This window comes from Emys orbicularis, chromosome 6 (genome assembly GCF_028017835.1).
Source record: "Emys orbicularis isolate rEmyOrb1 chromosome 6, rEmyOrb1.hap1, whole genome shotgun sequence".
NCBI classification, from domain to species: domain Eukaryota; kingdom Metazoa; phylum Chordata; order Testudines; family Emydidae; genus Emys; species Emys orbicularis.
In genome coordinates, this window is record NC_088688.1 from 48,387,325 (window position 1) to 48,403,127 (window position 15,803).

Consider the following 15,803-nt stretch of genomic DNA (forward strand, 5'->3'; position numbering starts at 1 on the left):
TTTAGGCAGGATGGGCAGTCATGGACTTGAAAGGTGACATTCCAAAAAAACATGTAAAATCAGGAGTTCCCTATTGAAATCAACGGCAATACACTGATGTAAAACTGACTGAGAGATACATCAGGCTCTTTAATTTTTAAAAAGTATAAACATTTTCAGTAAAGACAGGTTTGACCCAAGTTTGTCTGGCATCAAAAACTATACAGCAATTTCCTCTCAGTTCTATGGACTACAACCTATTTCCTGCAAAGCACAGGAGGAGGAGGAGGAAACCAATAAAGATTTGCGGATATAGCGGAAAAACAAAGAAAACAATGCAATTGCCTCTGGAAGATGCTGTATGGCCCTCAAAGTGCAGAGACATGAGATAAGATGTGACGGCAATGACTGGAAATTACACTGGTCAAGGTCTGGGACGTGCTTCATTTAATCCAGGACCAGTGCCAAAATAGCAATGCTAGACCAAGGAATAATGCCCATCCCCCACAATCAACAGAAGAGGGATCCTGAATGGACCACAGGTGATGTACACAGTGCCTGAGAGGAGAGGGGGAGCAGCGAATGGAGGAACATGTGTGTGGCTGGAGGGGGGGGGGTTGCTCCAGCCCAAACAGCCTCCTTCCCATTGGCAGGGGATGAGGTAACAGGCTAGCCAATCAGCTCTCTCCCAGACTTTTCAAAAGCCTCTTGCTCCTACTACCTACCCAGTAGTCCCTTCTCCTTAGCTGCAGTGTAGCTGCTCCAGTTTTTAGGATGCTACAGGTCTGACCAATTGCCTGTTTTGGGATCAAGGAGGAATTTTTCCTGTTGAACGAAATTGGCAAGAGGTCTGATGGGTTTTTTTCCCGCCTTCCTCAAAGCATCATGGTCAGGATACATCATCACAGTCAGGATACAGCATTCAAGACTTTAAAAGGTTCATATTAGGAAGGACTGCTTAGCTCATCTCTACTTGTAGGTAGTGTTCCAGTGCAGATAAGGCTAAAAGGGACCATTGCCAAGGGGTAAATGAGACCCAGTATTATGTCCTTTTACCTATGGGAGAAAAAGGAGACCTGAAGTCTTTGCAGACTGAGGTCCTCCCTTTGGATCCTTTACTACCCCTCCACTTGGAGGGATGGGACGTGGAGGGATGGAAAGGATTCAGAAGTGAACTAAGTCCTAAGCATAGGCCAAGAGGTATTCCCTGGGTTATTGGTTATATGGTAGGAGCCCTGTAACTCATCAGGACCCAATTAAATGCCTGGTATGCGAGAATGGGGGGCGGGGCACATAACACCCCTCTCCATTGTTAAATCAAGTTGTGGTCTGAACCTTAAACCCCATCCCACGTGTCTGTCATTGGTTCACCTGCATGTCCTGATCAAATACAGGTTTCAGATCATTGTGAAATCTCATCTCTCACAACCCATGAGGATTGAAACAAAAATCTTCTTGCCACCTGGAAGTTGAAAATTCCAATTTTTAAATGGTATACTATAAACTATTTGGTTTCTAGCCCTGACAGGTTTGTGGGATTTCAGACCACAAAACCACATCCTTTATATTACCATTTTGCTTTTCCTTCCTGCTTGAATTCCAAAATGATATTCGTGACTGCCATCTTGAGAACTGTTGGAGCTATAAACCAATTCTTTATGCCTCACTAAAACCTGGAATCCCTGTTTTAAAACTGTATAAATCATTGTTTTCTACAGAAGTTTGGCAGATATTTGGCAGTTAAAATCACATGGAAAATGTTGGTATTTGGCAAACCAGTAAATGGCAAGTGAACTTTTCAAGTGCTGGTTCTGAACCATGGATCAGAAAATAAAAATAATGAGCCCTGCACAGCTTCTTACATACTTATTACTTTCCACAATATGCTCCCCCTCTAGTACATATACATTTCGATTGCAGTTGGCATGGGCAACACTCAGACAGTACAGTGTATAGAGTTAATATACTGCTTTGAATAACAGTCTAGGTATCTGGCTTTTTTGAATCAATGTGCAAATCAGAGCCAATTCCTATTGAGATGGTTTACTCATGTAAGCAACAGTCCCCACTGCTGCAGTGCTGCAATCAAGTAACTGACCATGCTACAAGTTATGCATCCCAAGCCGAAGACAAATCCATGTTATATTTTTATTCATAGGGCACTTTTAATACCACATACAATACTGCATGATTTTACTACTATATAAGGGAGTAATAATCTGGTGCAGAAACCTCCAACAAAGAGCTGCTGCGAATACACATGGGCATATTAAGATATATAATTCTTTGGGATATTTTCAGCCACTAAATCTTTATTTATAGCATTTTATTAGTTAATAGGGGTAATGTGTTTTGCTGGTGATGCTTCAGTTGGTTTATTTTTAAAGCTGCAGTCTCTGAATAGTCCAATGGGCTTTTAACTAAAAATTAAACCTTAGTGGATTATTTGGGCTTTCCAATATAATGCAAGCCTGCAGCTCTTACAAAAGCAGAACCTCCCACTGATTTCATACGTGCATGAAAAGACTACTAAGTCAGTCTAACTTCATAACAGGAAAAGTATTTCAAGACTTTGCTGAACTCATGTGAGAGCACTAATAATTATACATTGACCGCGCTAGTAACTTATTTCCTCTGGAAAGGCCAGGTCATTTTTTTTAGACTGTCAAAACCATAGCAAGCGTACATGTTACACACCAAATTCCTGCAGTCCCACTGACTGCTTTCTGCCTGACATGCAATCAGTTACAATTCAAATACTGCACTTGATCCTGATGTCAGAGAAATCAATAGCAAAACTCTTATTGATTTCGATGGAAGTAACTTCTGGCCCATTATATTACAAATCGGCTGCCAATATTAACATGCTTAAAGCCCTTACTTAGGTCACTGAAAAATTAGAAATGCCAACTAAAAAAGTGGTTTCAACAAAAATACCTCAATAATACCCATCTATCCTATCAGTTGCTATGATTGAAGACCCAAGATAAAATATAGTTAAAAGAAATGGGCCAAATTCGCAAAGCTGGTGCAAGGATGTGTAGAGTATGGTGAACCCTATGACAGATGAGGTCATGGCATTTGAGTCACCCCTTTAGATGGCATATGGCATCTGCCTGTGATTGGCACTGTGGGTTCTACAGAATGGAGCTTTCATTGCCTCCAGTATGAATTCTGAAGGTGGAAGACTAAGAAGAGTCACACAACTGGTATCACTGTGGGTCATCCTACACACACACACTCCAACGCTGCCTGCTTTCAGGCTATGCAATTCTGTTGTAGTCCTCTTGCCCTGTAAATAGCATTATGGCTTTTTTATGTGGCCACAACCTGGTACCTCAGCACAGTTTCTGCCACCCCAGAGCTCCCCCCTCACCTTTAAGCCAACATACACTGGTGAAAACCCAGCAGTTGGTGTTTAGGATGATGGTGAATATGCCCTAAAACATCTATATGTCTGACAGATTGTTGTAAGGGGTTGTGATTTATTTACCCAGAAAAATCTGACAGATTCAAAATCAAGAGGTCATTAAGGCCCTCACTTTTTAATGCAATTTTCAAGCAGGGCTGGCTGCGTTGCTCTAAGTGACAAATCTCAATACTATTATGCCATGTTCCGTAGCAAGACAATAGGCAAAGTTAGTATAAAAAAGCATGCCTGTCTCGATTAACAGAGTTCTTGTAGCCATATCGTTAACAGGATATTAGAGAGACAAGGCAGGTGAGGTAATATCTTGTCTCCCTCACCTACAGAAGTTGGGCCAATAAAAGATATTAACTCACCCACCTTTTCTCTCTATTAACAGAGTATGTAGATCAACAACATTGACATGGTAAATGAAGATTTAAATGACAGCAAAGAACGTTATTGTTATTTAGATCCAAAAGCAAAAAAAAAAAAAAATGTTGCTGGATGAAAGAAATAATAATGGCCAAAAGTTAAAAAAGTATTAGTTGGAAACACAGTGCATCATCTAACTTTATTCTCCATCATGTTAAGTTGTCATCCTACCTGAAGATCGCACATTTCAGCAAGCAGGGACGCTAACAAAAATATGTTCATTTTTAACAACAGAGCTTCAAAATAGTATTAATTTCGAATGTGTTTTGTGTTGGCACAAGAAATCCTATAGCCTTGAATGACCTACTTTACAGAATGGCGAGTACATAACTGAAGATTTTTTTCCACTCAAGTCAAAGCTTATGTCAAGAAGTTTTAAAAGAGCATGCATAGTGAGAGAGGACTGAAATACATCAATGTGCCCAGACTGGGAGCCAGGAAAAAAAATGACTAATTCCTTTCTCTGGATACAATAAATAGCTTTCAGACAGCTCACCAGAATTACCTCCAGCAATCTGAATATGGATTAATGTATAACTTGAAGTATTACAACTATGGAACAAGGAAGGAAAAATCAGACAATTAAACACATTGGCCAACCTTTTCAAACCTGGGTGCTTAAGCATTTCAATCCAGATTTGGACCCAGATTTCCAATAGTACTCAGCTCCCCAAATGGAGTGAGATTTTTCAAAGGAGCTCAGCTCCCACACTGGCACCCAAATGAAGTGGTCAGCTCTTGAAAAGCTGTCCCTCACACCCTAATTCAGCAAGGTGCTTATGCTTCTAACTTTAAGCACATGAGGAGTCTAAGGGGCCAGACTGAATTCAATGCAACTATCTGCCTGCTTAAAGTTAGACATGTGCTTAAGGAGCTTGCAAAGTAGGGGTCTCAGTGACTAACTTTAGGCACCCATTGGCAGGGCCGGCTCTATGCACCAGCAAAGCAAGCAGGTGCTTGGGGTGGCACATTTGCAGGGGCGGCATTCGGGCCATCCTTTTTTGTTTGTTTGGGGGCCAGCCCTGAAGGCGCTCACCCAGGTAGACGTTGTCCCGGCCCCCAAGCTGACGCCGAAGTCCAGGTGGAAGAGCTGCAGTGGGTGGCCAAAGCTGGCCCCGAGACTCGGGTCCAGCAGCGCGTTGTGCGCGGGGGGCGCCCTGGGGCCACTGTGGTTCGTGCTGCCGTGCCTGGGCGGGCCATCCGGCGGGCTTCGACACGTGGAGCACGGGACACTTGGGCTGGAGGCCGCCCCGCGGGGCGCACGGAGCTGCCTGCAAGTGCCGCAGGGCGGCAGCCCCCCAGCACCGCAGCCAGGGCTGGGCAAAGCGGCCCAAGCCGCCCAGGGGCTGCGGCAGGGCGGCCAGGAGCAGCAGCGGGGCCATAGAGGGGACAGGTGCCCGGGGCGGGGCTCACGTCCCGTTCTCCAGGGCTTCGTTCCCCGCCGGCCACTCCCTCTGAGGCTGCCCTGCCCCGGCTCCTCAGCCTTCTGCCGGGGCGGTCCCCCGGCTCTGCCCTCCCAATTCCCGGCTGGTCCTGGAGCCAGGAGTCCCGGCTGGAGGGACCCTGGGCTGAGGCGCGGCCCGGGAGCCCCGCTGCTTACCCCGACCCTGCCAGCGCCAGACCGGCTGGAGGTGAGGGGGGAGTGGGCAGAGTCAGGACCCCCTGGGCGCCAGGAAGGAGTCGGGTGGATGCAGCCTTCGCCCCTGCTAGTGTCATGAGCGGGATGCTGATGACCCGCCCTGGGAGCGAGTCACCAGTGACCCAGGGCTGGGGCAGCAGGAGGGTGCTGGTGGGGGGGGTGAGCCCAGGGCTGGGGCGGCAGGGGGTGCAGGTGTGGGGGGGTGAGAGCCCAGGGTTGGGGCAGCAAGGGGGTGCGGGTGGGGGGGAGGGCACTGGTGGGGCGGCAGGGGGTGCAGGTGTGGGGGGGTGAGAGCCCAGGGTTGGGGCAGCAAGGGGGTGCGGGTGGGGGGGAGGGCACTGGTGGGGGGCAGCGAAAATTTTTTTTGCTTGGGGCGGCAAAAAACCTAGAGCCAGCCCTGCCCATGGGTGAAAATCTTGATCATAATTTTCAACATGCTTATTTCATGAAAGACATGTAGTTCAGCAGGGTTGAGCTTGGAAAATAAACAGAACCAAATTTACATAACTTGTTCAGGGCAGTTTCCTATTACTAAAACGAGTTAGCTGTAAAGTAGCTGTAGCACACCTGAGAGGCCCCACCGGTTCCTACTACTGATGTCTCACCATGCCTGCTGTGTGCCTATGATTTATGGTTTGCTGGGTGTGGTAGCAGCAATTAGTAATTCTCTTTAACTCATATCGGCCAGAAGAAAAATTGCTGAAAGTGTATCTGATCACACTAAGCTGTCTGTAGGAAAGCATAGGTTGTTTTTTTTTCTTTTTTTGATATTTTGTATCCCTTATAAATCACCACAAAGCCAGATGGAAACTATCTTCAAGTTACAGAATGATGTCTCTGCAATTTCCAGAAAAAATGTCCACAGCTTTAATTCCAACCATTTGTGTTTCTGTTTACTTTGTTATCCAATCTGAGAGGAATTAACACATTGTGCAAGAGGGGAAGCGCAAGGCTCTTTGTACCACTTAAGCTCCATAAACACATAAGGATTGAGGTGAGGCACTATTGGGATTGCAGGTGGGCAGGGATGTCTGCACACCACCTATGTACCAAGGAAAGGGTCTCTGTACTGGAACCACTTGGTTTGGCCTAGGAGGACACAATGGAGGCTGACCAGAGGTGAATAGGGAGGAGACATGAACCAGTAGCCTTCGGTAGAAGTGGCCTGTCCTGGTTTGGATTTCCCTTCCCCAACCTCCCTGAGTACTTGGCATTTATGCAGGTGGAATACATTTCACACTATAAAGTAGTGTATTCTTGCTATAGCAACCGCCACAGATATGACCTGGTCTGCATTTGATAGACAGATGTACTGGTATATTATTAACATTAATGAGATAAAAACCACCTATGGAGGAGAGAAGATAATTATAACATATAGAACATCACAGGTGTACCCAGTGCTGTGCAGCAGGTAAAATGTGATGCATAAATACAGCAACAGAGTCCCAAACATTTTACTGTCTGAAGGCAAAAGTTGATAAAATACAGAACAATTATAAAACCATGACAGAGTGTGGGCTTACAGCTTGACACTCCATAGATAAAGTGGGTCTTCATGAGCTACTGAACAGAGACTATACCCCCCCAGGATACTTCAAAAACTCATTTCACCTTCTTGACAGAATTCATACATACCTACACATGACAACCTACATTCTTGGAAAGGAATAAAAGTAGCAAACTAAAAAGGCTTCTCCCCCCCCCCCTCCCCCAATTTAAATGTTCATTTTATAAACATTTTTGAGCTCTAAACAAACTTGGGGCCAGATTCTCAGCTGGTGTACATCAGCCTAGTTCCACTGATTTTAATTAAGCTAAACTGATTCACAGCAGCTGAGGTTGTGGACCTTATTTTTCTTGTTTATTTTTTGTTTCCTAAAAAACTGAAAAACAACTTCATGAAAGGAAAGGGTAAAGATTACCCATTTCCCTTTGGTGTAATCATTTTACTGCTTCTCACAGAATGAAGTAAAAGTTAGCTATCCCTGGTAAGATTTTCAATGATAACCTTCTGTGTTATAAAGCTACCACCTTCCAACTACAATTTCTTTTTAGGAAATTATGCTCCCTACAACTCCACCTTGCTACAATGATATTCATAACGCCTCCCAAAGCCTTCTCTGCAAAGAGGAAAGAGGATATCTAATTAAACAAGGATTCATGCAAGTCAAAGTAAAGATGACCTGTCATCTATAATTTTATGGACAGAAAAGGATTTTCCTCCGTCCTCTGATTTTTGCCTATAACTAAATATTTCCCTACTAGCTGTTAACCACTGCTACACAATTAAGTTACAAATCACCCCTAAAATCAAAACAGGACTTTACGCAGGTCTTATATGTACAGAGAATCTGCTTATAACAGTTGTTGCAGTACTGTTTTGTAAATCCTTAGTATGTCAGAACAGCTCAGAGTCAAAGAACTCTTGTAACCCGAAGAAAAATTCACTGTGCATACAAAGAAATATAAACAAGACAGAAAATCACAATGTGTAATTTGGATAAAACTCTTTTCTCTTACTAAACAAACTGAGTGTGTCTGATTTCAAAAAGACAAGTTACATTGAGGGTGAAAAAAAGCTAGAAAATCTGTTCATTCCAGAAGGCTTTTTACATCTACTTGCACATGATCAGCAAGAAGACAATGAAAAGGAGGTAGAACTATTAAGGAACAGGAGTTTAAAAGAAGACAACTTTTTCTACCTTGCTTGGTTCCCCTTCTTCGAATCCTCATTTTAGGTAAGGAAGGCCAAGAATAATTAAAAGGTGAATCAGAATCTGAGTCCATTCTTTTTACAAAATAAACAGATCAGGCAGCAGATACTCAAAGCTGCACTTAGTTGTATTCAAAAGCAAGTCAAGTCTAAGAGTGATGTAAAATAAAGGAATGGACAAGGCAGGATCAAATTGCCTTCTAAACGCAGGGGAGGGAGAAGCTGTAAATGTTTGCTCTCTTCAGGCGTCCAGGCACGTAGACAGATCAGGCTGTAAATATGAAGGCAGACCCAAGGAGGTTAAAATATGAGAACTCAGAGTAGTGCTGCCACATCATGGTCCACAGCTATTTGAAAGGTCACTGTGTGCCAATGAATCATTAACCCACCTTTTCATTTTGATGTAAATGAAAACAATAGGAGTTAAGTTTGGAATGAGAAAATGTGTCTCAAAAGTAAACAACCCTACTACAATACATTTTTTTTTAAAATGCAAAACCTTGTTTCTGTGTTACAATTTTTAATAAAAGGATTGCATGTAAAGCTATGCTAAAAGTTGGAGCTTTAGAAGCAGAAGATTAAGAAATCTAGAGAAGTAAGCTAATAACATTAAGTAATCAATCTGGGGACTATACATTTCTCCAGAGCAATAGTTCCCCATCAATCTCAGCAGACCTTCGGATCTTGCAGCTGAAAAAGAACACCAGTAACCCACTCAATAGGCTGCAGCTCCCATCTTTCCAAATCTAAATGAGCTAGAAGCCTAAATGTTATAAAGGAAGATTATACAGACATTAGGGGAGCTCTCTTTCCAATAATATTTAGGCTGAATAGCATTTTCTCCTTCGTACTGTCACCAAGTTAGACAATGAATCATAAGGATTTTGTAAGGCTGGCACCTTTACAGCACTGGTCTAACCTCATAGCAATGCACAATAGAGCTAGTGACTAATTTACAACAAATCCTCCATTCTTATACAGTCTCCCTGAACAACTCGTAGGCAATTAGTATTCAGCAGGAACTCATTATCCCCTCCTCCCCCAACATCTTTACACTACACAAACTACATTTTATAAACAGGCTCAAATGTGGCTGTACAAGAGCCAACACAAAAATGACATGTTCACTGTTTGTTAGCTGAACTCCATTCAACATTTCTTTTAGTTACCCCACAATGTATGTGTTCTTGTATTCCACATAAAGGAGAAGAGTGAATATGTGATGCAGTTTAAATGTCAGGTTTGGAAGATGATGACATTTGAGCTTGTTAACATTCCTCACTTCACTTCAATTATTTTTCGGACTGCTGAGGTCTGCAGGACTACTTCTGTATTATGTTTCAAGTGATTCCCCAATCCACATTTTTGTAGTAGATAATGATACATTTGTTGGAAGAAAATAATTCAATTGAAATGCAATTCACAAGTGCGATTATACAAACATCTATCAAATTTTCATGGATGAAAATAGCAGCAGCATACAAGCACTAAATAAAGTGCTTGATTTATGCAAAATGTAATTTAATGGGTCATCGTTCTTTCTTTGCCTTAACTAAATCTCTGATTACTTTTATTAGGCCAGAGAAGAACACTTTCCTCAAAGGCGGCAAGTGTTGGATTTTTACTTCAATATTAAATACCACCACACACATTTTGTTTGAATCATATGTATTATTAATGACTCCAGTGAATTAGAACAGGCCGTGGATGACCTCAGAACGGTTACTCTGATTTAAATGGATGGTGTAGGCATCCGTTTTGGAATACCTAGACCTCCTGGAATGGCAGGTTCATATTGCATTGATAAATCCCATAGATATACAAGAACATGGGAACTGCCATAGCATTTCACCAGGGATCCATCTAGGGTACTATCCTGTCTCCAACAGTGGCCACTACCAGTTCCTTCAGAAATAGGGACAAGAAACCACAAAACGGACATTTATGTGCTCATTAGTCCACAGAAAACATTTTTTTTCCTAACCACAGGCAGTTAGTGGTTGGCTTTCGCCCAGAAGCAAGAGGATTCACTCCTTATATATAATTATTCAGTCTCATGTAACTGTGGAAGTTCTCATTACCCATACAAATATCTAACCCTAATCCTTGACCTCAGTGATCATAGAACATCAGGGTTGGAAGGGACCTCAGGAAGTCATCTAGTCCAACCTCCTGCTCAAAGCAGGACCAATCCCCAGACAGATTTTTGCCCCAGATTGACCCCTCAAGGATTAAACTCACAACCCTGGGTTTAGCAGGCCAATGCTCAAACCACTGAGCTATCCCTCCCCCCAATACCCAGTGACAGTGAGTTTCATGGGTGAAATGCAGATTAATGGGCACCAGGGGAAGTATTTCCTTTCATCAGTTTTAAATTTGTTTCCTTTCAATTTCACCAAATGTCCCTTTGTTCTTTCTATGATAAAGGGTAAATAACGAGAGGGCTTGATTTCCCTTCTTTACGCCATTCATTATTTTGCATACTTCTATAATGTCTCATTGTTCATTTTCTCTCCAAATTAAAGTCTTCACATTTTTAGTCTATACTATTATAAAAGGCCATGCATTTATTTGTTTTCATCAGCCTCCTCTGAACTCCTGTTACTCTGCTGTGTTTCTTCTGAGAATGGGTGACTGGCACCCAGAGGTGAAAGTAAGCCAGTACAGTCTGGTACGGCATACCGGCAAGAGCCAGTACGCCATACCGGACCGGCTTCCCCAAGCAGCAATTTAAAGGGCCAGGGGCTCCCGGCAGTGGCTGGAGCCCCAGGCCCTTTAAATTGCCGCCAGAGCCCCACTGACGGAGCCCCTGGGATAGCCGGAGCCCTGGGCCCTTTAAATCGCTGCCCGAGCCCCACTGCCGGAGCCCTGGAGTAGTGGTGGCGGGGCTCCAGTGGTGCGGTAGCGGTGGCTGGGAGCCCCTGGCCCTTTAAATCTCCACCAGAGCCCCAAGCCCCAGGGTAGCGGCAGCAGCCGGGAGCCCCTGAGGCTCTGTCGGAGATTTAAAGGGCTGGGGTCTCTGCTGTGGTTGCAGCGGCCGGGAGCCCCTGGCCCTTTAAATCACTGCCTGGGGAAGCCGGCCACCGCCGCTACCCCGAGGGCTCTGGCAGCAGGGCTCGGGTGGCGATTTAAAGGGCCTGGGGCTCCGCTGCAGTAGTGGCAGCCGGAGCCCCGGGCCCTTTAAATGGCCCCCGAGCCCCAGGGCTCCCAGCCTCCTCCGCAGCTGGTAGCTCCGGGGGTGATTTAAAGGGCCTGGGGCCAGGGCCGGCTCCAGCATTTCTGCCGCCCCAAGCCAAAAAAAAAAAAAAAAAAAAAAAAGCCGCGATCGGCGGCGGCAGTTCAGCGGCAGGTCCTTCGCTCCCAGAGGGAGTGAGGGACCTGCCGCCCCCGAATTGCCGCAGGTGCCGCCCCTCTCCCTTGGCCGCCCCAAGCACCTGCTTGTTAAGCTGGTACCTGGAGCCGGCCCTGCCTGGGGCTCCCAGCTGCCACTACCGCAGCCAGAGCCCCGGGCCCTTTAAATCTCGATTTAAAGGGCCCGGGGCTCTAAAGGCCCTGCCTTTTCTGGTTGAGGCCCCTGCCCCGCAGCTCAGGACTCCGGCATACCGGTAAGTCCTTAAAGTTACTTTCAGTCCTGCTGGCACCAAACACAACTGTCAAAGTGAGGGCATACAATTGATATATTTAACAGCATTAAATTACTACATGTTTCATGCTCACATTTTGTTTATTTTTCTGCACATTGAGTAGATGTTTCCACCAAGCTGTTCACAGTGAAACCCAGATCTTTGTCCTAAATCATTAGAGTTAATTTAAAACACAGGAATGTGTATGAGTAGTTCAAATCATTCCTTTCAATGTGCTTTAATTACCTTGCATTTGCCAGCATTGATTTTCCTCTGCCATCCCAATGCCCATTCACCTAGTTTTGTTAGGTCTCTTTGAAGTTCCTCACAGTCTTCTCTAGTCTTGACTAAGATAAATACTTTTGTGTCATCTATTAAATTTTGCTTCCTCATTGTTCACCTCCTTCTCAGGATCATTTATAAATATATGACAAGTATTAATTTCTTAAAGTTTCAAATTCTTACATGATACAAATGTTCTTTGCAGACATTACAGCCTATTGTCTATTGTTTGAATAGTCTCTAAACTTGCAGTAATAGGGGAAGGAAGTTCAGGAATGTAACCAGTTTTCTTAGCTTACACATGGTGTACTGAAGTCACCAATGGCATTTTCAGAAGCAGCTGTTTTACCTACAATGCAAATTCTCAAACTTCAGGGGACACCCTGATCAGGGAGGAGTAGAAAAGCAGGAGGATTCTCTTCCCCTCTGGTTTACAATCACCACGAGAAGACTTTTAAATGGACTGCATGTCTGAAACCCATCTCCCTGACTGACAGCACAGCCAAGAAGAGAGAGAAATGCATTAAGTCAAATATCACTTCCCCACAAATGGCAAACGTGGCATGGAAGATGGAGCGGACACTTCAACAGGGAATGACCCAACCAGCACTGCTGAAGATGGGGCCCACATCATAATCTCTGATTATGCATGACAGGAGCTTCCCAAACCACAGCTCTCTGCCCCACACTCTCCACACAAAGATTGGCATATTGTTTCATTCTGAAAAAACAGAGACTGCAATTCTCCCCATCTTCACCTTGTCCAGGAGGCAGTAGAGCCTACAGTTACCCGCATCTATACTGCAGCCTCAGAGGGAAATTAGAGGTGAGAGGACTGGATATGGCATAGGGAGTTATGGTGCACAAGTGGTGAGGCCCTCATCTACATGTGCTCTTCAGAGAGCTCTGCAATCTCTAGGTGTGCATGGCTTTCCCCAACCTGACTCTATTTTGTTTTTCACAGTAGGCCAAATGCTCCTGATTAGCAACCATGCCTGGATAATGCCCGCAAATGATAACTTACCTGCAGTAATTTAAATTATGTTTTAACAATAATTTCAAAATTCCAGAAGTGTTATTTGACAAAATGCCATCAGCCAGAGCCACCCACTAAATCTACCTCTAATCTACTGCTACTCCCAGCTGCTTAGAACAAAGGCATTTATTATTCTGTATGCTGCGGGACAGGAGAATTACCACAGTAGAACTACCAGTTTTCCTCACAATTATTCATCACATTTTTACCACTTGCTCTGCTCCTGGCAATACCTGTGTTCTTCTGACGGACGTTTACATTAAAGCGGTTTTTGTTTTTACAGACCTACTAGAAAAACACCACAAAACCTGGAGTTTAAAAAAAAAAAGTACTCATGGTTTCAGCCTATAGATTTATAATTGAGTCCATCATCTGAGTAAATTGGTGTGAATGTGGTCCCTTCTTCACACTGCTTTCCACTCTTTTTCTCCTTATCATTGAGAACAGGTGTATTTAATATGCTGGGGAACAAAGAGGTCAATAAAATATATACTTGCATTGGTAGAAGATTACCTACCATATGTATGAATTTGATACATAGTCCAAAAGATAAAGTAAACATTACAGATTTATTAATAGATTTTAAGGCCAGAAGAGAGACCACTAGATCATCTAACCAAACCATTTGTATAACACACGCCATAAAACTCATGTATAACCAACTGCTGCCCTCTCTACCACAATACTTAATGTGCTATTCTTTTAAATAATGTCAAGATTTTTTTTTTTAATTATGATGTATAATTAATGATTTCAGTCTAGAGAACCCTCTCTTTTGGCTGATTTATCTCCTGTTTTGTCTAGAGGTGGGTGGATATTGAATAACTGATCTGCTTGAGCACCTATGTGTACAGTCACTGCCCACAGGCAGCCTGTAAGCTGAACTCCATGGTGGTGTATCCAGAAAGGTGAGCTGGGTCTTCAACAGCTGATGATGTTACCCAGAATACAACAGACTGGGACTGCACCAAGTACTATCTCATCAGCTTTCAGAACCAGCACCTCTGTCACTGCATGACAGAAAAACAAAAATGCCCACTTAAGGGCTGGTCTACACTACAAAGTGAGGTCAGCTTAACTGCATCGCTCAGGGCTGTGAAAAATTTCATGCCCTGTGCAACGTAGTTAAGCCAACCTAAGCCCCAGTGTAGACACTGCCAGGTCAACTGAAGAATTCTTCCATCAACCTAGCTACCGCCTCTCAGAGAGGTGGATTTACCACAGCGACAGAAGACCCCCTTCCATTACTGTAGTAAGTGTCCACACTAGAGCGCCGCAACTGTGCCACTGTAGCATTTCTAGTGTAGACATAACCTAAGAGAAATGAAAGACAGTGCAGTGAGAAGAAAAGCAATAAGGAACCTCCTGAGTATGCTATGGACTGTCTGATACAAACACACATACCCTCTTTTCAAAAACCAACATTTGTAAAGAGCTGCGTTCGATAGTCTTGTTTCTCTCACAAAATTTAAGAGCAGTTTAATCTTAGCAAGGACTGAAATTAAGAACAATAGCTTTTCATAAGTGTATGGCAGTGCTCCAAAATTGTAGATGACTATCTATGTGATTAGGATGAAGAAAAGCAGTGCTGCAGTCAACTGACCACCATATACAATGAGGGGCAGATCGTCAGCTGGTGTGACTTGTCATCGCTCCAAAGAAATCATGATAAATCACACCAGCTCAGGATCTGCCCCTCAATTTACTGCAACACTTCTGTGAGCTCACAGCTCTTCTTGGCTCCAGAGCCTTTAGTTTGTAAGACAGCTGTGACAGGAGCCTAGGGCTGACTCTAGTCTTTACTTTCTGGCCCTGTTCACCTCACATTGGTCAAGGCAACAACACATTAATACCTCTCAGGTGACAGGAGTCGGGATCCACTGACTCCTGTGGCTACTGTTAAAACAAATCCAACAAAATATACACACTGATATAATTTGCCTAAATACCCTTCTTGTTCAGTGTCAATTCACATCAAACCCACAGTGGGATATAATAATAATAATAATAATAATATAAGGAGATATACCTATCTCATAGAGCTGGAAGGGACCTTGAAGGTCAACAAGTCTGGTCCCCTGCCTTCACTAGCAGGACCAAGTACTGTCCCTGACATTTTTTCCCCCTCAGATCCCTAAATGGCCCCCTCAAGGATTGAACTCAGAACCCTGGGTTTAGCAGGCCAATGCTCAAACCACTGAGCTATCCCTCCCCCCATATACTTAGCTTTCTGTCCATAGTTTACTATGAACCTCAACTATTAGCTGTTTGTCCCTGATTCTGATGAAAAGGTCCCTTGATCTTGCAAAAGCTTGAGTATTAAGGGCTACAGCCAATTATAAAAATGAAAACAAAACAAAGCAAAGCAAAAAAGCCTCCTTCCAACTCCTGCAGTGAAGGCCTATGCAAGGCCCAAAAATCTCCAACAACATTTAGAGCTTGCACAGTATTGCATGAAAGCTAAATGGAGCTTTAATTGGCTCTGGTCCTTACAGAAGTTTAGCTAATGGGCTTGCAATAGAAAGCAAGTCTATGCTTACATTGACAACCTGCAGCATTGTAAACAAGGTTACTGCATAACAATTTCATTAGGATTTTTTGTGTTTTATAGGGAGATTTCAAGGGCAGGGGTGTCAAAGAGAAAGAAAGAAGAGGTATGTCTCCATATATGGAATTCCAAGATTCGA

General features: G+C 43.7%; 1 protein-coding gene across 1 annotated transcript in view; it reads right to left on the reverse strand.

The window, feature by feature from the left end:
• The window catches only part of ARHGEF28 (Rho guanine nucleotide exchange factor 28), an 81,918-nt gene extending 73,669 nt beyond the window's left edge, over positions 1 to 8,249 (reverse strand). Inside the window, exon 1 of the mRNA XM_065406111.1 lies at positions 8,165 to 8,249. Coding sequence (XP_065262183.1) covers positions 8,165 to 8,249 — 85 coding nt within the window. The remainder of the gene's footprint in view (positions 1 to 8,164) is intronic.
• Positions 8,250 to 15,803: the final 7,554 nt, after the last annotated feature.